The sequence below is a fragment of the Panicum virgatum genome, chromosome 7N (assembly GCF_016808335.1).
Source record: "Panicum virgatum strain AP13 chromosome 7N, P.virgatum_v5, whole genome shotgun sequence".
Taxonomy (NCBI): domain Eukaryota; kingdom Viridiplantae; phylum Streptophyta; class Magnoliopsida; order Poales; family Poaceae; genus Panicum; species Panicum virgatum.
The window spans coordinates 32211996-32236678 of NC_053151.1; the positions used below are offsets into that span (position 1 = coordinate 32211996).

At 57.7% G+C, this 24683-nt stretch overlaps 1 protein-coding gene across 10 annotated transcripts in view; it reads left to right on the forward strand.

The window, feature by feature from the left end:
• The window catches only part of LOC120680828, a 30423-nt gene that overhangs the window by 4337 nt on the left and 1403 nt on the right, over positions 1–24683 (forward strand). The window contains exons 13-16 of one of the 10 annotated variants that reach the window (XM_039962389.1): positions 5114–5222; positions 5317–5409; positions 19285–19352; positions 23306–23541. In XM_039962389.1, coding sequence (XP_039818323.1) covers positions 5114–5222; positions 5317–5409; positions 19285–19310 — 228 coding nt within the window. In that variant the 3' untranslated portion in view covers positions 19311–19352; positions 23306–23541. Of the gene's footprint in view, positions 1–5113; positions 5223–5316; positions 5410–19284; positions 20052–20947; positions 21259–23305; positions 23542–24683 lie in introns of those variants that run through there. The other 9 variants (XM_039962387.1, XM_039962390.1, XR_005677817.1 and 6 more) reach the window with 9 other exon arrangements.

Here is a 24683-nt window from a genome sequence, read left to right on the forward strand (position 1 = left end):
CATTCCTTGAGAGAGGTTTCTTATACATAATATCTTAACAAACTCTTGATCCTAACAAACCGGAAACCATCCTAGAATCTAGGAACCGAAACACAAGCCGGCCCAGCGCGCGCCGATCCTCAGCCACGAACATTGCGGCGTCTTCTCTGGTAGACTTGGCCGACCATAACATCTCTCCCTCCGTTGACAAACAGCTCGTCCTCGAGCTGGAACGTAGGGTGCGCCTCACGGAACACGTCCATAGGCTCCCAAGTAGCTTCAGCCGACGGAAGACCCATCCACTGAACGAGAATGTACCACGAGCCGCGGCGTAGCTGGGAACGGAGCACCTTCAGCGGAGCCTGGAGAGGGCGCCCATGCTGCATGGGCGGAGGAGCCGGCGTAGACGAAGGCGGCGTCCCATGGAACGGCTTGAGGACGCCCACATGGAAGACGTCGTGAATGCGTGCGCCCTCCGGGAGACGAAGGCGGTAGGCGACGTCGCCCACGCGTTCTTGCACCTGGTACGGGCCCGCGTAATGGGGGCTCAGCTTGCTGCGGCGATCTGGCAGCAGGGACTGAGCTGGGTGGTGGAGCAACCGGAGCCACACCCAGTCCCCGACGTCGAAGGTTAGGTCGCGATGATGGGCGTCGTAGTAGCGCTTGGCGTAGTCGTAGTAGCGCTTGGCGTAGTTCTGTGCTTGCTGTAGACGTTCCCGGACGTCGGCGAGGAACGCGTCGCGGTCCTGGAGTAGCGTGTCCACCGTCGAGGTCTGTGCGGTGGAGGCCGTGTACTGAAGGAGCGCCGGTGGAGGCCTGCCGTAGACGACCTAGAACGGAGTGGTGCACAGGGCCGAGTGGGAACGCCGTGTTGTAGCAGTACTCGGCCCATGGCAGCCAGTCGAGCCAGGCGCGGGGGTGGTCGCCGGTGATGCAGCGTAGGTACATGGCGATGGTCTTGTTCACAGCCTCCGATTGGCCATCCGTTTGCGGATGAAAGGCCGTGCTCATCCGCAGCTGAACTCCCGCGCACTTGAACAAGTCGCGCCAGACATGGCCAGTGAACACCGGGCCGCGGTCACTGACGATCGAGGACGGGAAGCCATGGAGACGCACCACCTCCGAGAAGAAGGCCCGCGCCACTGAAGCAGCCGTGTACGGGTGGCCCAAGGGAATGAAGTGGGCATACTTGGATAGGCGATCCACGACGGTGAGGATGACATTCTTCCCGTGCACCTTGGGTAGGCCCTCGACGAAATCGATGGAGATGTCCGACCAGACCTGCGCCGGAACGTCGAGCGGCTGAAGGAGGCCCGCCGGGTGCAAGGACTCCGTCTTGTTGCGCTGACAGCGCACGCGCGGACATAGTCTTGGACAAGACGCTAGTCGCCGTCGACGATGAAGTGCGCGCGGAGTCGATGCAGGGTCTTCTGGACGCCCTCGTGCCCGGTGGTGTAGGAGAGCTGGAGCACGGTGGGGAGCGCTGTCGACGTCGCCGGGATGAAGACTCGTGTGCCGCACAGGATGAGCCCATCCTCGACACGCCATGGGGCTCCGCGCGCCGCAGTGATGGTGTCCCAGAGGCGTCGCAGGTCGGCGTCGTCCTGCAACTCGGCGCGGAGGTTGGTGAAGAAGCTGAACGACGGCCCGGAGATAGCCGCAGCTGAGGGTGATCGACTTCCATGCGGGACAGGGCGTCGGCCACCGTATTGAGACGCCTCGGTCGGTACTCGACCGAGAAGTCGAAACCAAAGAGCTTGCTAATCCACTGGTGTTGGGGTAGTGTGGACAAGCGCTGGTCAAGCATGAACTTGAGGGCGTAGTGGTCGGTGTGCACGACGAACGGCCGACCCCACAGGCCACAAGTAGGGTCGCCAATGGCGGACTGCTTGGACGAGGCCGATTAGTTCGCGCTCGTACGCCGCGATCTTGAGGTGGCGAGGCGCGAACGGCTTGCTGAAGAACGCTAGAGGCCCGGCGCATTGATGTAGGACCGCGCCGAACCCCGTCCCGGAGGCGTCACAGTCCACCATGAATGGCTTGTCGAAATCCGGCATGTGCAGCACCGACGCCGTGGTGAGAGCGCGCTTGAGGCCCTCGAACACGGTCGTGGCGGCCTCAGACCAGAGGAACGCTTCCTTTTTGAGGAGCTGCGTCAGTGGAGCCGCCAAGTTGCCGAAGTCCTTGATAAAGCGCCGGTAGTAACCGGCCAAACCAAGGAACCCGCGCAGGGAGCGCACGGACCGCGGCTGTGGCCAGGCGGTCACCGCGGCCACCTTGTCGCCGTCCATGGCGACGCCGTCAGCGGAGATCACGTGGCCAAGATCACGTAGCAAAGGTGCACTTGGAGCGCTTCACTTTGAGGTGGTGCGCCCGCAGCGTGTCGAAGACAGCGCGGAGGTGCTGCGATGCTCACTCCAAGAACGACTATATATTAGAATGTCGTCGAAAAAGACTAGGACGCACCTCCAGAGAAAGGGTTGAAGCACGGCGTTCATGAGGCGCTTGAACGTTACCGGGGCATTGGACAAGCCGAATGACATAACCAGGAACTCAAAATGGCCTTGGTGCGTTCGGAAGGCCGTCTTCTCGATGTCGGCCGGATGCACGCGTACTTGGTGATAGCCCGCGCGGAGATCCAACTTCGTGAAGAAGCGAGCGCCATGGAGTTCATCAATGAGCTCCTCGACGACCGGAATGGGAAACTTGTCCTTGACAGTACGGTCGTTGAGGGCCTGATAATCGACGCAGAAGCGCCAAGACCTGTCCTGCTTCTTGACGAGGAGAACTGGAGCCGAGAACAGAGAGGAGCTAGGCCGGATGATCCCCTGCGCCAGCATGGTGGCGCACTGCTTCTCCAACTCATCCTTCTGGAGTTGGGGGGTACCGGTAGGGCCGCACAGACACCGGAGGAGTGCCAGGCACAAGGTGGATCCGGTGGTCGCATTGGCGCGGCGGCAGCAGGCCGGTCGGCTCGTCGAAGATGTCGCCGTAGTCGTCCAGCAGCAGGGCCAAGAGATCCGGCTCGGTTGCGCGGACGCCGTGAAGACGGCCGGCGGGGGCTGTGGGCGACCAGGACGAGTTCAGGTCGTGCCAGACGACGCGCCGGCCACGGCGCTAGAACGCCAAGCACAGGTCGTCAAAGTCCCATAGGATGGGTCCCAGGGTACGCAGCCAGCGAACACCAAGGACCATGTCGTAGCAGTTCAACGGGATGGTGTAGCAGTCGATGGAGAAGTGCTGGTCGACGATTCGGATGTCCACGTCGCGAGCTAGGCCGGCGCACGGAACGCGGTCGCCGTTGGCCACGATCACGTTCATGCCCGCACTGTCGCCAAAGCGAAGGCCCGCCCGCGCAGCCGCGGCGGGGCTGATGAAGTTGTGCGTCGAACCGGAGTCGAGGAGCGCCGTCATCACGTAGTTGCCCACCGAAACATGCACGCGCATTGTGTTCGCGGTGCGGATCCTGGCAATGGCGTGCAACGAGATCAGGGGCTCCTCTGGCGCGTTCTGGTTGGCGTCCGGCGGCGGCTCATCGTCGTCGATGAAGTCCGAGACTTCGAGGTAGAAGAGGCGCAGGCACTTGTGGCCACGCGTGTACTGCTCGTCACAGTTATAGCACAGTCCTTGACGCCGGCGGTCTGCCATCTCTGCCGGCGTGAGGCGACGGAACGGCCGGGGAGGGGGCGACAGCAAGGCCGCCGGAGTCGTGGTAGAAGCAGTTGTTGGTGACGGGTCGGAACGCGCGGAGGTCGAGCCGCCGGGACGGTGGCCGCGGCCGCGGCACGGCGATCATATGCGCGCGCCAGGCACATGGCGCGCTGGAGATCGGTCGGCATCTGCAGCTCCACGTCGACCCTGATGTGGTCGGGTAGGCCCCCGGAGAAGAGCTGCACCTGTTGTTCCTGGGTGAGGAACCCGGCGTGCGCCAGGCGCTGCTGGAACGCGTCGATGAAGTTGTCGACGGTGCCCGGGAACGGCAGTCGCGCCAGGTCGGAGAGGTGGTTCGTGCCCAGGGCCGGACCAAAGCGCTGCTGGCAGAGAGCGCGAAAGGTCGGCCACGGGATGTTGTGGACACCGCCCGCGTCGCGCTCAAGCATGTCGTTCCACTGTTGGGCGCCGTCCGTCAGATGGAACGAGGCAAGCCAAACCTTGGTGTTCTCACGAGTTTGCTGCCCGCGGAAGAATTGCTCACACTTGTTCAGCCATCCCAAGGGATCGGTCTTGCCGTCGAACGTTGGGAACGTGAGCTTGTGGAAGCGCGGGACCTCCAGATAATTGGCGGCGTCCATGTCTTCGAAGGGCGGCAGCGAGGACGCCGGCCTGTTCATGTTCGGGATCGGCGACGGCGAGTGTGGGAAGTTGATCTGGTGGATGGGCAGTGGGTGGGAGGCGGCGGTGGTATGCACGATGGTGGACGTCGTAGAGGGCACTGGCGGCGGTGGCGGCGCGCCGTAGCCGAGCATCCTGAACGGCGAGGACTGAGGCGCGAACGAGGACCCGGCAGCAGATGGGGACCCGCGGCCCTCCATGGACGACAGGCGTGTCGCGAAGGACCCCATCTGGCGCTGGAGGCCGTAGATGGCCGTCGTCAAGGTGTCGAGGGCGCTCGGCTCCGCGGCCGTAGTCGCAGGAGTGGGCGCGGTGGAAACGGCAGTGGTTGGCGTGGCGGTGGAAGACGGCGCGGTGGACATGGGCATGGAAGGCGCGGCGGAGACACCAGGAACGTTATCCGACATTCCTGATACTAGAGTGTTGTGTGTGCTGCGGAGGAAGAATGAGTGGGAGGGTGGAGGACGCGGCGAGGGCTCTCGCCGGGAACGAGCTCGCGACGCCGTTCTGTTGACCGGCGTCGCGACGGGAGGGAAGGGGTGTGAGCGTGGGGTGCCAGGGAGCGAGAGAGATAAACTCTATCTCTGGCTGATCCTTTCATTCCTTGAGAGAGGTTTCTTATACATAATATCTTAACAAACTCTTGATCCTAACAAACCGGAAACCATCCTAGAATCTAGGAACCGAAATACAAGCCGGCCCAGCGCGCCGATCCTCAGCCACGAACATCGCGGCATCTTCTCTGGTAGACTTGGCCGACCATAACATTTGTGGTGGTATGTGCCGTGGTTGGCTGTTGTAGGCCAAGTGTATAGGGGAGGCTGAAGAGAAGTATGAGAGTTTCTCAAAGAAATTGGACCCTGGTCTCTCAGGTAGTTACTGGAGAAGATGTGAGGAAGCTACAAAGGAAGGTTTGTCATCTCTGTTCTTGTAGAACTGGATCGTTTCTTCGTCTGATTCGTTTTTAATTTTGGAGCCACTGTCATGTTTGGCACCCTATTGCAGGTGGAAAAATATCAGGTCATGCTTATGGAACATGGAATATACCTCCTGTGGTAAGCGATGAAGAATCGTTCCGATGTGAAAGATCGAGCAAACATGATTGTCGTAGTGTTGCAAACCACGGCCGGGTGGCGGAAGGCACCCGCCCTAGCCCAGAGGGTGTGTACTCAGGGGGTAGCTAGTCTTAGATCGATCTCCCTCCAGAACACAAGAAACACAGTAGGATTTAGAGTGGTTCGGGCCGCCGGAGCGTAATACCCTACATCCACTGTGTGCTGTATTGCCTTCCCACAAGCGTGAGGAGGTGCGAGAGCTTGAGTCTGTATGGATATGTCCTGTGCACAGCGAGCGCCTCCCTTTTATATCTCAAGGGGGCGCGTACACAGTCGTTGGATCCCCGACAGGTGGGTCCAACGATGTAGTATAACCTAACGCACTGTTCATGCATTATGGCGTCGCAGGCAAAGGAGATCTTTCTCTTGGATTCCCTCGCCTGCTCCCGGAGCCCTTCGTCCATCATGTCCTAGCGTCGTCTTGTCAGGTCGGGCTCGTCGCAGCTAGTGACACCGCCCGTCACATTGCTTAAGCGGGCGGTGTAGCTTGCGGCGTAGGCGGCATGATGGAAAAGTGCCGTGCTGTCGTATCCGTTTAATGCTACAGGTGGGCTCTGCGCGGGCGCGGCTCAGACGGCTGCACTGTGCTCCTTGGTAATACGCGGCGCGCAGCGGGGCCTGACAAAAGGCTGTCTTGTGTACCACAGCGGCAGAGCACGCCTTGTCTATCGCATTAAATGCGGTAGGTGGGCGAGTCTTCCTCCGGAAGGCTCGCGCACGATCCCACGCCTCCGGGACACGTGGCGGCTTCGGACCCCTACACGGTGAGGGGAGTCCGGACGGGCGTAGGAGGTCCCGGACCCCTCTGGGGGTCCGAGGCTTCGGCGGTCAGCTTGGAGCTTCCCTTCCATGGAGACACGTGGCGCCACCGGACCCATCCTCAGGCGGGGAACGGTCCGGGGCCGTTGGCCTGGTGAGGGAAAAGCCTGGCCTGTGGGGCCTGGCTACTCCGTCTCTCCCGCGCAGCTACGGATAACTACGCGGGTCCTGCTTTGCTGCAGTAAGAGTGGGTATCCCTGTTGCAGGGTACCGACAGTGGCCCCCGGGCCCACCTTGGGGGAGGTACGAGCCCACAGGTGGGGCCACTCCTGCGATTTGGCACTATATAGCTTGAAGCTCCTTTCTGCAGGTCTTGACCGGCTTTGACTACCCATTGGGTTGGTTGCTGCCTCATCACGTCGCAACGGATTACTGACTAAGGGCCCCACGATAAGCGGTTCACTTAGTCACACGCGCGACGTTCGGCATTGTTGCGGCCGGAGTAAACGGATCATTTACCACCGGCGCAGCTCCCGAAAAGCTCGGCCACGCCTATGATTAATGCGCGCACGTCAGCTCGGCTTCCGCCTTGCTTCACGCGCGCGGGCGACGGTTCGGATCCCGCCTTTTCGCACCCCCGTTGATTACCCACCCTCCCTGACAGGTGGGCCTGGGCCCCCCACGTCATGGACTGGGCGGCTAACTCCTGGTGCGAGCGTCGCTTGAGTTCCGGCGACGGTTCCGGGGCGCGCCGGTTGAGACAGGCTTTATAACGGGGCATACCGTATCCTACGGTTGCTTTCCCGCATTCGTCTTCTTCCTCCAGCCTTTGCGCCCCTTTGCCTCCGAGCCTTCCTTGACCTTCTCTCCCCCCTACACAGGCTCCTTCCTCGCCCGTCAGGAGATGGCATCCCTTGTTCATCCCCGTCGCTTCCAGACCGAGGGAGAGCTGAACACAGTGCGCCGCCTGCTTGGGTGGAGCGCTCAGGAGACCGGCTGGGGGGTGCGAGCAGGCTCGGTTCCCCTTGGCAACCTCCGCGCCGGGGAGTTCGTGCTATTTACCTCGCACATCTCCGCCGGCGTGGGGCTGCCGATTTCTTCATTCTTGCTGCTGCTGCTGGAAGACTTCGGCCTCCAGCTTCAGCATCTGACGCCCCACTCCCTCCTCCTGGCGTCCATCTTTGTGCATTTATGCGAGATGTTCGTGGGAGTGCGTCCCTGCGTCATCCTCTTCCGCTACTTCTTCATCCTGGTGAGGTCCGGAAGGAGCAAGGACGAAGTGGGAGGGTACTACTTCCAGATAAGGAGCGACCTGCCGACTCCTTACATTCCGGGCCTTGCTGGCGGAAGGTGGGAGGAGTGGCGCAGGGATTGGGTGGTTGCCACCACCGAAGCCAACGAGCGCCTTGTCCTGCCGACCGCGGGGCCCGCCTCCGACAAAGCATCCTGGAGGGCCAAGCCATCGCTGCAGCCGGAGTTCGACTCCGTGCTGGATAAGATCAGGTCACTGGCAGGGAGCGGCCTCACCTCGTGGCACGTGCTCGGCGACTTCGTGAAGCGCCGGATCGCCCCCCTGAAGCAGCGGCCGCGACCGGCGTGGAGCTTCACCGGCCTCAACGATTGCAGCAGGACCCATCGCGGGGAGGGAAGCGACCTGACCCAGGAGGCCTTGGAGGTCCTGGTGCGGAACGTGACGGGAGACACCTTCATCGCAGAGAATCTGATCCTCCCGCAGAGCATAGTCCCCCTCTGCGAGGACCCAGCGAGGGTGGCGGTGCTGGCCACCCTGCCAACCCTGGACGACGGGGGACTGGCCCCGCGGCAGACCGGGGGTGACCCGAACCGTGGGCTCCGGATCCCTGGCTCGTCCGGGGATCAGGCTACGCTAAGCGCTGCGGGGTCCGGTGCCACTACGAAGGGGAAACAGGCCGCGGCTAGCAGCGCGGCTGCGGCCGGCTCCAGCCGGGCCCAGAGCAGCTCCGGTGCGTCGTCAGGGGACGTAGGCCGGCGGAGGCTACTCCGGGGCGACGGGACCCTGGTGTCGGAGCCCGCCGCGAAGCGCCAGAGGTCTTCCGAGGGCGCAGGCCAGGGTAGCTCCCGGGCTGCTGGCCCCCACGGGTCCTCTGGCGTAACTGGACCACCACCATCGCCGCCGAGGAATTCATCGCGCCGGCAGCAAGAGCGGCCGCAGCAGGAGCAGCTGCAGGAGCAGCGGCAGCAGGCACGCGGACGGCAGCAGCAGCAACAGGAGCGACCCCGGGCTGCACCCATGCCGCAGTCGCAGGTACAGCAGCAACGGGCGCAGGCCCGGGTTACGCCTGTATCGCAGCTGCAGGGGCAACAACAGCAACAGCAACAGCAGCAGCCGCAAGAGAAGAGGCCCGGGCTCCGGGGACGCTGGGTCCCCGGTTCTGCTGGGTTAGTGTCATCTTGCTCTCCTCCCTTGCGCCGGTGTTCTGTTTTTTTTTTGTGTTGACGGCTTTTCTGCTTTGCTACCAGGGCTTCCCGCCCCAGCGGTTCTTCTACCACCGTTGGCACATCAGCAGGTGCCCGGGCGGCAGCGACCTCGGCATCGACAGCGACGGTGGCAGTAGGTGCGGGACCCTCAGGTACGGCGTCCTGTTGCTAACTCCGTGACACATGATGCGATGCTGACTGTCATGCCATTTCCAGACTCTGCAGGGCTCTGTGCAACAGCGGCAGCGGCGGTGGCGCCGGTGCTGGGTGCAGCCGCTTCCTGACGTATTGGTGGCGGGGGCACTCGATGCGGCCGCGTCTGCCACAACAGCGGCAGCGGGAGCACCGAAGTTAGGCTCGTCCTGCGTCCCGACTTGACCGGCAGCGGGGGCACCAGAGCTGGGTCCGCGGCCGCGCCCGACTCGGCGGCAGCGGAGGCGCCGGAGCTGAGTCCGACGGCGCCGCGACTCGGCGGCAGCGGGGGCGCCGGAGCTGGGCCCCGGCCGCGCCCGACTCGGCGGCAGCGGCGGGCGCCGTAGAGCTGGGCCCCGGCCGGCGCCCCGACTCGGCGGCACGGGAGGCGGACCGGAGCTGGGCCCCGGCCGCGCCCGACTCAGCGGCAGCGGAAGCGCCGGAGCTGGGCCCGGCTGCGCCCGACTCGGCGGCAGCGGAGTGCGCCGGAGCTGTGGGCCCGGCCCGCGCCCGACTCGGCGGCAGCGGAGGCCGCCGGAGCTGGGCCCGGCCGCGCCCGACTCGGCGGCAGCGGAGTGCGCCGGAGCTGGGCCCGGCCGCGCCCGACTCGGCGGCAGCGGAGCGCCGGAGCTGGGCCCGGCCGCGCCCGACTCGGCGGCAGCGGAGGCGCCGGAGCTGGGCCCGGCCGCGCCCGACTCGGCGGCAGCGGAGGCGCCGGAGCTGGGCCCGGCCGCGCCCGACTCGGCGGCAGCGGAAGCGCCGGAGACAAGTGCCGCAGCGGAAGCCCCTACCTCCAGCTCCGGTCCTGCTGCGGAGGAAGAGTTGGAGGTGGTGTTTGGCAGGCGGCTCCTGCAGCTCCAATCCCCGGAGGAGGATGCGACTCCGCTTCCTCAGGTGCTGCTGCGAGTTCGGCGTTCGATTGAAGAGGCAACCTCCTCCGCCGAGGTGGCCTTCCGGCGGGAGTGGTCTGCGCTGGAGAGCGAGCGTCAGCGCCTCTCCGACTGGCACACCCGCCTGGAGGCGCATACGAAGGCGGAAGCCTCCCGCGCTGCGGAAGCTCGGTCGAAGCTCAAGTCGGACCAAGAGGCCTACCGAGCCAGCCTTAAGAAGGTGTTTGACCGAGAGCTCGCAGTGTCGAACCGGGAGAAATCCTTGGCGCAGCGGGAGCAGGACTTCACCCTGGAGGTTGTTGGGTTTGCTGCTCAGCGGTCCGGCCTCGAGGCTCACCTCGCAGCCCAGCAGTCAGAGCTGGAGACTCGCAGCGAGGACCTCGAGGTCCGGAGGCAGGAGCTCGACGTCTTCTCCGCGACTCTGCAGGGATGGCGTGAACAACTGCAGGAGAGGGCCCGCCAGCTGACTGCCGACGAGGCGGACTTGGAAGAGGACCGGAAGTCTCTTGCCAAGCGGGAAGCTCACGCCACCGCCATAGAGAAGGAGCTTGGGCGCCAGCGAGAGTCGCTCAAGAAGCGGAAGGTATACGCGGAGCAGAAGGAGACCAAGCTGGAGGAGCGGTCCCGCGGACTCGAGGAGAGATCCCGCGAGCTGGAGGAGAGGTCCCGCGAGGTGGAGGTGGCCAAGGCGGCCTTGGACACCCGGGTGCAGGAGGCTGTCCGGGAGGCGGTCCAGAAGCACCAGGAAGACCAGCGCGCTGGAGCTCAGCGGATCGCTGACTGGGCGGCCGAAGCGAGCCTCGCACTGGTGCCATTTGGAATGAGCCCGATCCAGGTGGCGGAGCCGCCAGCTTCGATAGCTGACGCCCTCCCAGTGTTGAGCTCTGCTTCGGATAGGCTCCAGCGCCTGGGGCCGGTCCTTACTGGACAGCTTGAAACCGAGGGCCGCGAGCTGATCCGGATGGTGGCGGAGCACATCCTGACCTGCCTCCGGAGCCACGACCCGGCCATCTCGCTGGCGCCCGTGGTCGATGGCCCTGTAGCAGAGACGGAGGCCGCCGCTCGGGACAGCGTGCGGGAGGTCGTTGACTTCGTCGCCGCCTACTTCAAGCGAGAGCCTGCGGACCCTTAGGCTGGGGATTGTATCTTTTTTCTTTTGCATTATGTAACAAACATTGTATTAGTTGAAAGTTTTTGAAATAGAAGAAACTTCAACTTAGCTGTTTGGCGGTTGTTGATTTGCGGTATGCGGCACCCCGGCGCCCTGGCCCCCTGGCGGATAGGTTCAGTTGTTTGGACCTGTCTGCCACCTTGGGCATAGGTGTCACATAGCCTGCAAGGCGAGCAAGCGCCTTGTTCCCTGCGTAGTATACAGGAGTACAGAGAGAAGAATCAAATTTGCTTATATGGTAGCAATGATACTGCAACTTAGCTATTTGACGCATGCAGAATCCATCCATGATGTGTGGGACAAAGCGGATGCCTGGGCCCCCTGGGAGAGAGACTCAGCTGCTGTGAGTCTGTCTACCACCGAGATTGGCTCTTATCCTGCATGAAAGCTTTGAAGCAGATACTCGGCCCCCCTGGTAGATAGGCTCAATGGTTTGAGACTGTCTACCACTGGCCAGGTTTGAACCTGTGTACCACCTCAAAGTTATAGCTTAGAGCAGACCCGCGGGGCTCATTCCTGACCAATCCCAGGCTTGGTACCAGGTTTAGGACTCTAGATGCGCAGGTCCAGGTAGCTCTGTGCTTGTTACAGAGTGGGGGAGTGCGTAGGCTTAGGGTCGGAACCAGGCTAAGGCGCTACGCAGGGCTCCGGACCACTCCAGGAAACAGTACGATCTTTCCGGACCTGGCTTCTTCGTCCTAGACCCTTCGCAGCAGTGGGTGAGGTCACTTTGCTGTGCTCGATCCTTTGAGATATAGTGCTGGACACGCCGTGTTGGACTTAGGAAGCCAGCTCTTGAGCTGGGTCGAGGTCCGGGCCCCCAATTACCTGGCTTCAGGTACTAGAGTACTCGTTACAGGGTGGTGGAGAGTGCAGGCTTTTGGGTACGGAACCAGCTAAGCGACTACACTGTACTCCGAACCACCCCAGGAAACAAGTACCCGCTCCCCAGAGTAGGTCCCTAGGGGTCCGGACCCCTCTCCTGCAGCAAGAGGGTCCGGACCTGTACGGTAGTCCAGCAGCTCAATGCAGATCTTAGTTGCAGCAACAAGAGTAGAGGTCCCGCGGGGGTTAGAAAAAAGCGAAAATTACGAGAATCGAAATGCGTAATTTAACTTTGACACAAAGACAGAATTAGGAAAAAATCTTTCCTTTGCAATCTCGATGTACATGGCTTGCGCGATGGATGTCAGAGGCCGGGTTTATGAGGTCGGACCTCTACCGCTCTGAGCCGCGCGTTAGCCGCTAGTGCGATGGATGCCAGAGGTCGGGTTTACGAGGGTGGCCCTCAACCGCTCCGGGCCGCACGCTAACTCTATCTTATTACAAAGGAAAGGTTATTTCCCTGCTCTGCCTAGGTGTAAAACTTACGCAGATGCTCTATGTTCCACGGGTTGGGCAGCGGTACTCCGTCTTCTGTGGCGAGGCGAACACATCCGGGCCGGCATACCTCTGTAACCTTGAAAGGCCCCTCCCAGCTGGGGGAGAGTTTGTGGAGCCCCGCTCGGTTCAGGATCCGTCTGAGGACGAGGTCGCCAGCCCGGAGCTCCCTACTGTGCACGAACCGTTGACGGTAACGCCGGAGCGCCTGGTTGTAGCGTGCATTTCGGATCGCTGCTCGCCACCTTCGCTCGTCAACGAAGTCCACGTCGTCGCACCGCAGCTGCTCCTGCATGGATTCGTCAAAGGCCTGGACCCGTGGTGAGCCCAGGTGAATTTCTGGGGGAAGGCATGCTTCAGCCCCGTAGACCAGGAAGAACGGAGTCTCCCCGGTGGCTCGGCTGGGTGTGGTCCGGTTGCCCCATAGTACACATGGAAGCTCGTCAACCCATTTGGCACCATGCTTTTTCAAGCAGTTGTAGGTGCGGGTCTTGAGTCCCCTGAGGATCTCTGCATTCGCTCTCTCAACCTGTCCATTGCTGCGGGGATGTGCCACGGACGCAAAGCATAGCTGGATGCCAATGTCCTCACAGTACTCTTGGAAAAGTCTGCTTTTGAATTGGGTCCCGTTGTCCGCGATGATGCGGTTTGGGACGCCAAATCTGCACACAATGGACCTGAGGAATGCGACTGCTGATTTCTTAGTAATATTCACCACAGGAGTAACCTCCGGCCACTTAGTGAACTTGTCGATGGCAACATAGAGGAACCGGTACCCGCCGACAGCCCGGGGGAAAGGCCCCAGGATATCCACACCCCACACAGCAAATGGCCATGAGGGCGGGATCATCTGTAGAGCTTGAGCTGGGGTGTGTATTTGCTTTGCATGGAACTGGCATGCTTTGCAGGACCTTACCAGCTCAGCCGCATCCTGGAGTGCTGTTGGCCAGTAGAAGCCGTGCCGAAAGGCCTTGCCAACAAGCGTGCGAGAGGAGGAATGACTTCCGCACTCGCCTCCATGGATCTCCGCAAGCAGTTCGCGGCCCTCTCCCTGGGAAATGCATCGCATGAGGACTCCGTTGGCGCCACGGCGGTAGAGATCCCCTTCTACCACCGCGTAGCGTTTAGCCAATCGGACTATGCGCTCAGCGGACACATCGTCATCAGGGAGGATGTTATCTTTCAGGTAGTCCCGGATCTCGGAGATCCATGCATCGGGAGCTCCCAAAGCAGACAGGGGTGGTTCTGTGAGGACAACAGGCTCCTCAACAGAACACACAGCCCTAGTTGGGCACCATAGGTGGAATACTGCCGGGACCGCTAGCTTCGAGGTGCCAGCTTGATCCCCGTCACCCGGCTCGGCAGGCTGGGCGGTAGGTTTCAGCAGCCGTCTTTCAAAGACACCCTCAGGCACAGAAGCCCAGGTAGATGCTCTCGCAGAGAGATCATCTGCTGCTGAGTTGTGCTCGCGGGGAACGTGTTGTAGTTCCAAAGCGTCGAAGTCCTTCTCGAGCTTCCTCACGTGTATGAGGTATGCCGCGAGCTGGGGATTATTGCAGTTGCAATCCCCTCGGACCTGCTTAATGATTAGCTGGGAGTCCCCCTTCACCAGAAGCTGCCGGACCCCCAATGAGAGGGCTTGGGTCAGGCCGAAGATCAGAGCCTCGTATTCCGCCATGTTGTTGGTGGCCTTGAACTCAAGGTGCACCATGTACTTCAGCTGATCTTCGTTTGGGTCGATGAGGACCACACCAGCTCCGGCCCACTTCTCGCGGGCGGACCCATCAAAGAAGAGTGTCCAGTGAGGCTCGGTGAAGACTGGTGTCCTGATTTCCGGCTCCGGGGGTCCAACATTTATGGCCGGACCTCCAGGGTTGCTTGGGGAAGGAGTCCACTCCGCTATGAAATCAGCCAGGATCTGGCTTTTGACCGCATGGCGTGGCTGGAATTCCAGTTGGAACTCTGCCAGCTCTGCTGCCCACTTGGCGATATTGCCTGTGGCGTTGGAATTGTGTAGAATCGCTCTTAATGGGTAAGAGGTCACTACAACAACTCGGTGTGCTTGAAAGTAGTGGCGCAGTTTCCTGGACGCAATAAGTATTGCATAGATAAGCTTATGCGTCTCAAGATACCTGGCCTTTGCCTCGTGGAGGACTTCACTGACGTAGTAGACTGGCTTTTGGACGGTCCGGACCCTAGTTCCTGGGTCCGGTTCGCCCTTGTCCACCGCATCTGTCCCTTGGGCCCCCAGTGGTTCTGGGCTCCCAATGGGATGAGGCTCCTCCGGGCCTGCCTGTGCGGGGCCCGGACCTTCAAGCTGGGGTGAGGCTGACGGGCCCCCGAGTCCGGGGTCCGGCTCACCATCCTTGGCCAAGAGGACCTTAGTGCTCCCCTGGCGGGTTTGCTCCATCCTTTCGGCGACCAGCACCATGCTGACCGCCTCCGCAGATGCAGCAAGATACAGAAACAACGGCTCACCGGGTTCTGGTGCCACCAATACTGGCAGTGAGGTGAGGTGCTGCTTCAGCTCCTGGAAGGCCTGTTCAGCCTCTTCGGTCCATGAAAATGGACCGGACCTCCTCAACAGCTTGAAGAAGGGAAGGGCCCTCTCAGCCAGCCTCGATATGAAGCGGCTAAGAGCAGCGAGAGATCCAGTAAGCTTCTGGACGTCCTTGATGCGGCCAGGAGGCCTCATTGCTTCGATCGCCTTGATCTTGGCTGGGTTTGCCTCGATGCCTCGATGCGAGACCAGGAAACCCAGCAGCTTCCCTGCTGAGACGCCGAAGATGCACTTCTCTGGGTTCAGCTTCGTGCGGGTGGCGCGAAGACGGTCGAAGACGAGGGACAGGTCCTCCACTAGTGTTGATCCTACCCTAGTCTTGACCACAATGTCATCGACATAAACCTCAACAATATCTCTAATTAGATTACAGAAGGTTTTGTTCATAGCTCGCACAAACGTGGGTAAGGCATTCCTTAGACCATACGGCATGACAATGTAGCAATAAAGCCCATCTACTGTTACAAAGGCAGTATGCTTCCTATCCTCTCTAGACATCTGAATCTGGTGGAAACCAGAGTATGCATCTAGGAAAGACAAAAGATCACACCCGGAGGTGGAGTCCACGATCTGATCGATACGCGGAAGAGGGTAGGGGTCTCTTGGACATGCCTTGTTGAGGCTGGTGTAGTCGATGCACATCCGGAGCTTCCCGTTGGCCTTTGGGACGACGACCGGATTGGCCAACCACTCGGGATGGTGGACCTCCTCGATGAAGCCAGCGTGTAGGAGCTTGTGGACTTCTTCGCGGATGAAGTTCTGCCGCTCCACAGACTGCTTCCGAGGTTTTTGGCGCACCGGCGTGGCGTCGGGGTAGATCCTCAGATTGTGCTCGATCACTTCCCTGGGGATCCCGGGCATCTGTGACGGTTCCCAGGCGAACACGTCGACATTTGCCCGGAGGAAAGCGATGAGCGCGTCTTCCTATTTCTCCTCCAGGTTCCCCGCGATGCGGGTGGTCCTGGTGGTGTCTGCCCCAATCTGTACCGACTTCACGGGAACTTGGTCCGGATCAGCTGGTTGGACCTTGGGAGCCTTTGCAGGCGCCCTGGGTTGCGAGGTGGACGGATCCTCCTCGGAGCGTGCAGCCTCTGCCGCCAGAGTGTGCAGTCTCTCAACTGCAGCAACGGCAGCGGTGCGGTCGCCCTGCACGGTGAGGACTCCGGCAGGGGAAGGCATCTTCAAGACCAAATACCCATAGTGGGCAATGGCCATGAAGCGGTAGAGTGCCGGTCGGCCAATGATAGCGTTGAACGGGAGGTTCACCTCCGCAACATCGAACATGACGCTTTCTGTGCGGAAGTTCTCCTCGGTCCCGAACGTGACCGGCAATGTGATGCTCCCCAGAGGGAACACCGGATGTGGGCCCACTCCGGAGAATGGGCGAGAGGGAGTCAGCTTGGACTCTGGGATCTGCAGCTGCTTAAATGCTGCATAACTGATGACGTTGAGGCCAGCCCCACCGTCAATCAGCACGTGGTAGAGCCTCACGTTGGATATGACAGGAGCAGTGACTAAAGGTAGCACACCAGCTCCAGCCATATTCTCCGGGCAGTCGGACGGCCCGAAAGAGATGGTGGTGTTCATCCACCTCTGGTGCGGCGCCGCCCTGGGGACCCCCGGCTTCACCGAAAGGACCTCCCGGCGAAGGGTCTTCACGTCCCGCCGGGAGACAAGCTCCCAGCTCCCGCCATACATCACGTACAGCTTCTTGCGGCGGTCGCCGTTGTCGGAATCGGAGTCGTCGTTGTGATAGACGCCCTTCAGCTCTCGAGCGGGGGATTGATACCCCAGCTCCTTCTCCCCGGCTGCGGCCCTGCTGTCAGAGGCCTTCTCCTTGCCGGCCCGCTGGCGAGGAGGGGGTGAGTCATCCTTAGAGGACTGCTCCCGCCGCCCACTGACCCGTTTCGCGAGCTTTTGGATCTCGCGGCAGTCAGCAGCGCTGTGGCGAGCGGTGGGATGCACTGGGCATGAACCTCCGCTTCCACCTTGCGGGCGAGGGCGTTTGCCGTGTGTATTCTGGCCCCCAGCCGCTGCCGCCGCAGCCGGCGCCGCTGGTGGCGCTGCTGCTGCAACGACTGGTCCGCCAGAATGCGGCTCCCCACGACCCCGGTTCTTCTTCTTCTTCTTGCCACCGCCCTGAGCGGTAGCGCTGGAGCCACCAGCCTTGGTGTCTCCGTCTTGGGGAGCTGAGTGCCATGCACGGCCCTCGGCGGCCCTGGCACACTTGTCTGCCAGGGAGAAAAGCGTAGTGACGCTTTCCACCTCGTGCGTCGCCAGCTTCTCGAGCATCTTCTCATCACGCACCCCCTGACGGAAAGCAGTAATAATAGATGCATCTGAGATACGAGGAATGGTACCCCGTACCTTAGTGAAGCGCGAGATGAAAGCCCGAAGCGTTTCCCCGGGTTTTTGCCTCACGGCGTGAAGGTGTGCCTCCACACCATGCTGCTGGTAGGCGCTGGCGAAGTTCGCTGTGAACCTTGCACAGAGCTCTTCCCAGGACTGGATCGTCCCAGGTGTGAGGTTCATGAGCCAGGTCCGGGCTGGCCCAGACAAGGCTACATGAAAGTAGCTTGCCATGACGGCGCCGTTGCCACCAGCTGCTGTGATGGCGGTAACGTACACCTGCAGGAATTCCGACGGGTTAGTAGTACCGTCGTACTTTTCCGGCAAGTGGGGGCGGAACTTGGGTGGCCACGCCACGGCGCGGAGGTGCTCCGCAAGCGCAGCACAGCCCACCCCGGCCACCGGTGCCCCTGGCTGAATCCGGGCGTTCACCGGAGGCCTGGGTGCCGCCGCGTCCAGATCGACATTGAGGTTGCGTCCCTCAATGTTGAGACGGCGCTCTCGCGCCCTCTCGACAGCGATGCGGGCATCCTCCCCCGCGCGCCGGCGGTTGAGCTCCGCCCGCAAGTCTTCTGTTCGTGCACCCCTCACGGTGGGGGAGCGCACAGATGCCGACGCACCGCCCTGACGCTGGTGGTAAGGTACCACCGCGTTGCCAGGCGGAGGTCGTTGCCCAGTCTTTGCAGAACTGGGGGAGGCCTGAGCCAGGTGGAGGAGACGGTCGACGTCGTCTCGCCACTGCCTCAGGGCGTCTGGCGAGGCTGCCTCAGCCGGAGGGTTGCGAAGCAACTCCCTAGCCGCGGCTAGAGCTCCGCCGCTCGCAGTCTGTGAGGGGGCCCTTGATGGGCGCCCTGACTCTTGCCGGCGGGCGGCTCGCGCCGCCGCCAACGGTGGCTGCTCCACCGGCACGGTTGCCCCTGGAGCAGGAACGCGAGGGGCGTGTGGCGTGGAGGACGCCACCCCCTCCGTCATCTCCACGTCGTCCACACGAACCATGGGGACGAAGAGGATGATGAAATGCGACCAGCTGGAGCCCCTACCTGGCGCGCCAAATGTCGTAGTGTTGCAAACCACGGCCGGGTGGCGGAAGGCACCCGCCCTAGCCCAGAGGGTGTGTACTCAGGGGGTAGCTAGTCTTAGATCGATCTCCCTCCAGAACACAAGAAACACAGTAGGATTTAGAGTGGTTCGGGCCGCCGGAGCGTAATACCCTACATCCACTGTGTGCTGTATTGCCTTCCCACAAGCGTGAGGAGGTGCGAGAGCTTGAGTCTGTATGGATATGTCCTGTGCACAGCGAGCGCCTCCCTTTTATATCTCAAGGGGGCGCGTACACAGTCGTTGGATCCCCGACAGGTGGGTCCAACGATGTAGTATAACCTAACGCACTGTTCATGCATTATGGCGTCGCAGGCAAAGGAGATCTTTCTCTTGGATTCCCTCGCCTGCTCCCGGAGCCCTTCGTCCATCATGTCCTAGCGTCGTCTTGTCAGGTCGGGCTCGTCGCAGCTAGTGACACCGCCCGTCACATTGCTTAAGCGGGCGGTGTAGCTTGCGGCGTAGGCGGCATGATGGAAAAGTGCCGTGCTGTCGTATCCGTTTAATGCTACAGGTGGGCTCTGCGCGGGCGCGGCTCAGACGGCTGCACTGTGCTCCTTGGTAATACGCGGCGCGCAGCGGGGCCTGACAAAAGGCTGTCTTGTGTACCACAGCGGCAGAGCACGCCTTGTCTATCGCATTAAATGCGGTAGGTGGGCGAGTCTTCCTCCGGAAGGCTCGCGCACGATCCCACGCCTCCGGGACACGTGGCGGCTTCGGACCCCTACACGGTGAGGGGAGTCCGGACGGGCGTAGGAGGTCCCGGACCCCTCTGGGGGTCCGAGGCTTCGGCGGTCAGCTTGGAGCTTCCCTTCCATGGAGACACGTGGCGCCACCGGACCCATCCTCAGGCGGGGAACGGTCCGGGGCCGTTGGCCTGGTGAGGGAAAAGCCTGGCCTGTGGGGCCTGGCTACTCCGTCTCTCCCGCGCAGCTACGGATAACTACGCGGGTCCTGCTTTGCTGCAGTAAGAGTGGGTATCCCTGTTGCAGGGTACCGACAATGATGCTTCTGCTGCGACCATTTGACGACAATTTTCATGTTCCAAGCAAGCTCAGTATAGACTGCTAGTAAGTGTCCTACCCGTATACATATTTCCGTTCTTGTCAGGTGAAATGCAGATTGCAGGATGGCCTGCAATACGTGAGGTGCTAGGGTGTGTTCAGTGTGGAACTTGTTGAGGTTACAGTCGTCCTTGGCCTTACCTTCTGTCCCTTAGTTGCCATAGGCATGCCCACTTCTAATTCAAATTTCTGTTCAACCATTTAGTTGACTTGCTCTCCCTTTTCCTAACATCCTCCATTTTCTTTCCTCTTTACGCTCAAACCCTAAGTTCCTCTCTTCTGTGGTCTGCCATACAACACTAGATTCTGACCAAATTCTTTTGTTCCTTTTCCCGATGGTTCATCCATTCAGTGCCAATGATGATGTCGAATGGCCCTTTCATAGTAACTCATTACACAATGACCGTCATTCCCATAAGCATATTAGTTTGGTGCTGAGCAATGCTTCGGCCATTTTCTATGCTCTGAGTGAACTTAGGCACAATCAAAACAATATCTTCTTTGTGGCACGCACAACCACCATAAAGCATCCCCCAAATGAGAAAGGAGGTAAATTTCTCGGGGAGCGGCATTTTCTTGTTCTTCTGCAAGGTTGTAGATGAGCATGGCGGTTCTGGTTGATGTGAATTGGACGGCAGAAATAGTTCAGAGTCACATACAGATCTTGACAAAACTCGGATGCTGAATCCAATCGTTTCTTCTCGAGATTTGTTTGTTGGTTGGTTCTGCTGCTTTCCGTGAATGATTACGTTGGGTGTGCCCACCGTCGTCATGTGGCCAAGTGATCGATGTGTCCGTGCGTCGTGACACTACTCCCTGGCTTTGAATTCGCATACGGCCGCTGTCAATCTATATATTATATATAGATTATATAGATGCAACACACTAAGTGTCATAATTGTATTTCTCTCAATCCTCATGTTGCTATGTCATCAATCCACTAAGTGCCATGTTGCTATGTCATCAACCCACTAAGTGTCATAATTTCTATTTCTCTCGATCATATTTTTCACTATGTTGCGGTTCATCAAAAGTATATAAATAAAAAAGAAGCCCAACAGCCAAATTTTTTATTACTCTATGCAACACACATATGTTAAATCCCCTCCCTTTATTTTCTTTTATTATTGTCTCATGAAAGTTATTTTCATTTATCAATTAAATATTAGTCTATCTAATATTAATAAATAAATCCACGTTTGTTTCAAAAAGAAAAATAATTAGTCTCCTATGGTATCTCTATCTTCTAAGATTGATGCATCCCACTTATTTATATTTCTCTCAATCCCCATTGAGCCACCAACAATGGAAAAATCACTCATTCATCCACCTTACTCTATCTCTTCATTTCTCTAGTGTTTGTAACTTGATCATCCAAGCTGTCGTTTCCTTAAGTCTCTCTAACAATACACTATCACCATCACCCCTTCCACTTCTCATGATCTGTAGAACCCAACGCTCTATATATTTTGTTTAGTCGAAGCCATCGTAGTGTTACACACACTCTCGACTCCATTATTCCATTCGGTTCTGGTAGCTCCTTGCCTTCCCCAGCTTTTTTGCTACTCTTAAATTTTGTCTTGCATCACTATGGCATGCAGGAAGGGCACCGTGAAGATTGTTCCAGGTCTCTTCTCTTCAATGTTACATATTCATTCATTATGTTCTGATATTGACACTATGTTTGTTTCCTCCTTAATATTTTACTGTTTGATACAACTATATTTCCAATTATCAACATTTCACACGCAACTGCATTCCTCACATTTCATTTTAAAAAAAATATTTGCATAAATTTCGCTTAGCCAAAGAGTCGATACAAAGGTGAATCACTTCACAAAATGATGCAGACTTTTTCATTTTCTCCTAAAATAAAATTAAAACGATCTTACCATACCAATTATGGTTCCTCTTTTTATCAGTTTCATCAACTTGAACTTTTTATATGTACTTCAATTTTAGTATTTAAGCATATCTTATATACAACCATGCCATATATCTCCAATGCTAAAATTGCCTACAGCTTCATATGTCCATCTTTTCAATATACTCAACTTTAATATTTTTGTCCACAAATCCCGCAGCAACGCGCGGGGTATTCAACTAGTACAGACAGATAGTGGTGGTCCATTGTCGTTTATGGCCTTTAGAGTCCACATGCGTAAAGTGCTTGCTGTCATACGTCATACATCTCATCCACGCTATCTAGATTCCGCGCAAAATAGAAATTTTAGAAAGAATATGTACAATGCAAAATCACTATATTTGCAAAATCACGGCTAGCCTACGCTCCACTATATTTGATAATATTGTTTTAGATCATTTCTATTTTGTTCTTAGAGCATTTTTTATCAACATTGCAAAAAGTTTCTTGGAGCATATTTTTATTCTAGAACAATTGTTCTTTCTTCGCAATCTAAGACAAGGGATCTGGTAGTGTGGGCCATGGGCTGAGAAAGCAGCAGATGGTCGGGCAGAGACAATGGGAAGTGCTCTCTGCGACACGATCATCGCAGTCACGCGCTGCGTTCCTGTCCAACGTCCTTGTCTGGTTTTTTTTTTTTTTGAGAGGAAGAGTACTCTATTACTCTTCTGTCACAGCTGAATCGCTGGACGCCACACCCTCAATCGATTGAGGTACAGAGTCCCAGGTGGCGGAAGTACCACCGGGTAGCTTACAACCCATAGCAGCAAGTTCGTGCGCTAGCTTATTACATATACGGGGACAGTACAAAAATTCACAGGACACAAACTCCAGAGCCTTTAGGATTTTTATCTCTGTGATTATACCACCCATAGATGAAAGTTTGTAGTCTTCTCCTTCAATTGCAGCCTTCACCATTGTTGCATCCGTCTCCAGACTCACCCTGGGCATCCCCAAATTGGCTGCGATCCTGAGCCCCTCTATGCAGGCGATCAGCTCTGCGTGGAAAGCACTTTGTAGAGCTTCTTCACTGCCAACACCTGCAGCTCGAACCACCCCATATTCATCTCTAATGACAAAACCCCAGCCACCTGTACCGATTTCCTGTGAAAAAGCACCATCGACATTAATTTTCAGTGTTCCTTCAGTCGGCTTGATCCATTTTTTCACATGACTAACAGCCGCCCCATGGCTTAGTTCTGCAGACTTCTTCAAACTGTCAGCACGCGCAGCTACTGCATATGCTAAGATCCGGCCTGATCTCCTTTGTTTCTCTTCTCTCCATCTGTTCCGTTCATTCCACCAGAGCCACAGGAGTGTAACCACAGTGATTTGTTTTTCTACTGGTAGATCCATAATCTTTGTCATCATTTGTATAGGTGAGCATTCTTTTATCAATTCAAGCCGAATGCCCTCCAGATGAAGCTCGCACCATAGTTCTTTTACCTCCTTACATTTCAACATCAAATGTGCACCGTCCTCCTCCTGCCTCCCACACATGCAGCAACGTGAATCTATTTTCATTCCCCTTCGTTTCAGTACAGCCCTCACCGCCAATGTATTATGACACATCCTCCATAGAAAATGTTTGATCTTTGGATAACAGTCAATCTTCCATAGCTTTCTCCAAAAAGGATCATCACCTCGGCTTGTACTTGCTCCACCTGGTTTGCTTCCTGCTTGTGCCCGCAGAATTGCATCTCTATGAACCCTGTATGCCGATTTAACTGAAAACCTCCCCTTCTTGTCAAAATGCCAAGCAATCATATCTCCCATCTCTACATGGATTGGTATAGACTTGATAATTTTAACATCCTCTTCCCAAAAAGTCTGATTCAGCAGTTGGTCATCCCATTTATCAGAGACTGGGTCAATCAGATCTGCAACTTTCCTCAATAGAGTTCGGCCTTTTGGAGTGATCGGCCTGCGGGTTACTTCTCTTGGGAGCCAGGGATCCTCCCATATATCTATGCCTTGTCCATTGCCTACTCGCCATATAATACCTTCCTTCAGAACATCAACTGCATGGACGCAGATTGGATTGGATTCATGATGCAAGGATAACTGGACAAGCAGCAAGCGGGTGAGCACGGGCCACGTACGCCCGTTCTGCGTTTCTAGCCGGTAGCCGCATTCATGGTGATCGTGTTTCATCGCTTGATCTGATTGACTGCTGTACCGGACCTCAAGAACTCTGGGGGTTATTGAGTTCTGGCCTGTTGAAATCCAATTATAGTTTTACCCTCGTCTTTTGCTCCCTTTGTGATTTTACCCCTATGTTTGCCACAAATGGTGTATCTTTTTCCCCAGATGACCAGATGTGAAGGGAAAGTTCATCCTCTAGCGTTGCTCTCCGCCATCGCTCGCTGTTTCAATCTGTATCGCTAGCACCATCTCGCTGTTCCCCAGATGCGAAGGGGACGTCTATTATCCTACTGGCCGGCGACAGTGTGTTTATGCATGCAGTTAGGGGGGGGGGGGGTTGAATCTTTTAACTTCGGGCGTAGGTCACCCTGTACATGGTCTGGTCTCAACCCGAGCAACCCGTGTAACCGACTCATGTTAAACCGCTTCCGGAGATCATGCACGGGCCGGTTTGAGTCTGGTTTGAACCGCTTAACCCGTTCAAAGCTCAAGTAGCACTAGTAGCTTGTACACAACAATCTGCCTTCGCGAGTTTGTCTCCATGCATACGGCGCTTTGTAAACACCATATTCAAGTAGCATTATATGCATGTGGCGCTTTGTAAACACCAGTAACCTCACGCCACGCACTTGCGCCGCGTCATCATCAAAAGATTCGTTCCCCAGTGCAACGGCTGGTGCCGCCTCGCTGCCCCTAGCAGCTATTTTGCTCGTGTAATTATGTTTTCTGCAATTAGCGGCGGGTTAAATTGGTAACCGTCCAACCCACCGGTTCCTAGACCGCCAACTGCGCTCCCTCATGGTCTGGGTTGGGTTTTAACCAAAAGCCGGTGAAACCGGACCATGTACAGGGTGGGGCGTACGCGTCGCACACCCGCGTGCGCCTGTCGGACGATTCTTGTGGCTGGACGAGCCAGTACCTGCATTTATCTCAGCTAATCGCCTACGCTCCTACTACTACTGTCCATGATCCTATCCGTCTGGCTCATCGCACCAATAGGCTGAGTACTTGAAATGAGCAGCACAGCACAGCTTAGCAGCCATAGAGATACCATGAAAAATGTACTTTGTTAAACCACTGTTCCACTAATAGCAAACTTTTCTGACAAGGCTAGAGTATTTCAGAGCAATCCACTCCGTACGTCTGGTTGATGAGAAGGTCGTGCCCCCCTGATATATGCTCATTTTAATGAGTAAATACATCGTTGACCCTCAAACTTAGCTCAAACTGTCATGCCGGATTACCGGTCCTCGAATTACAAAAATACA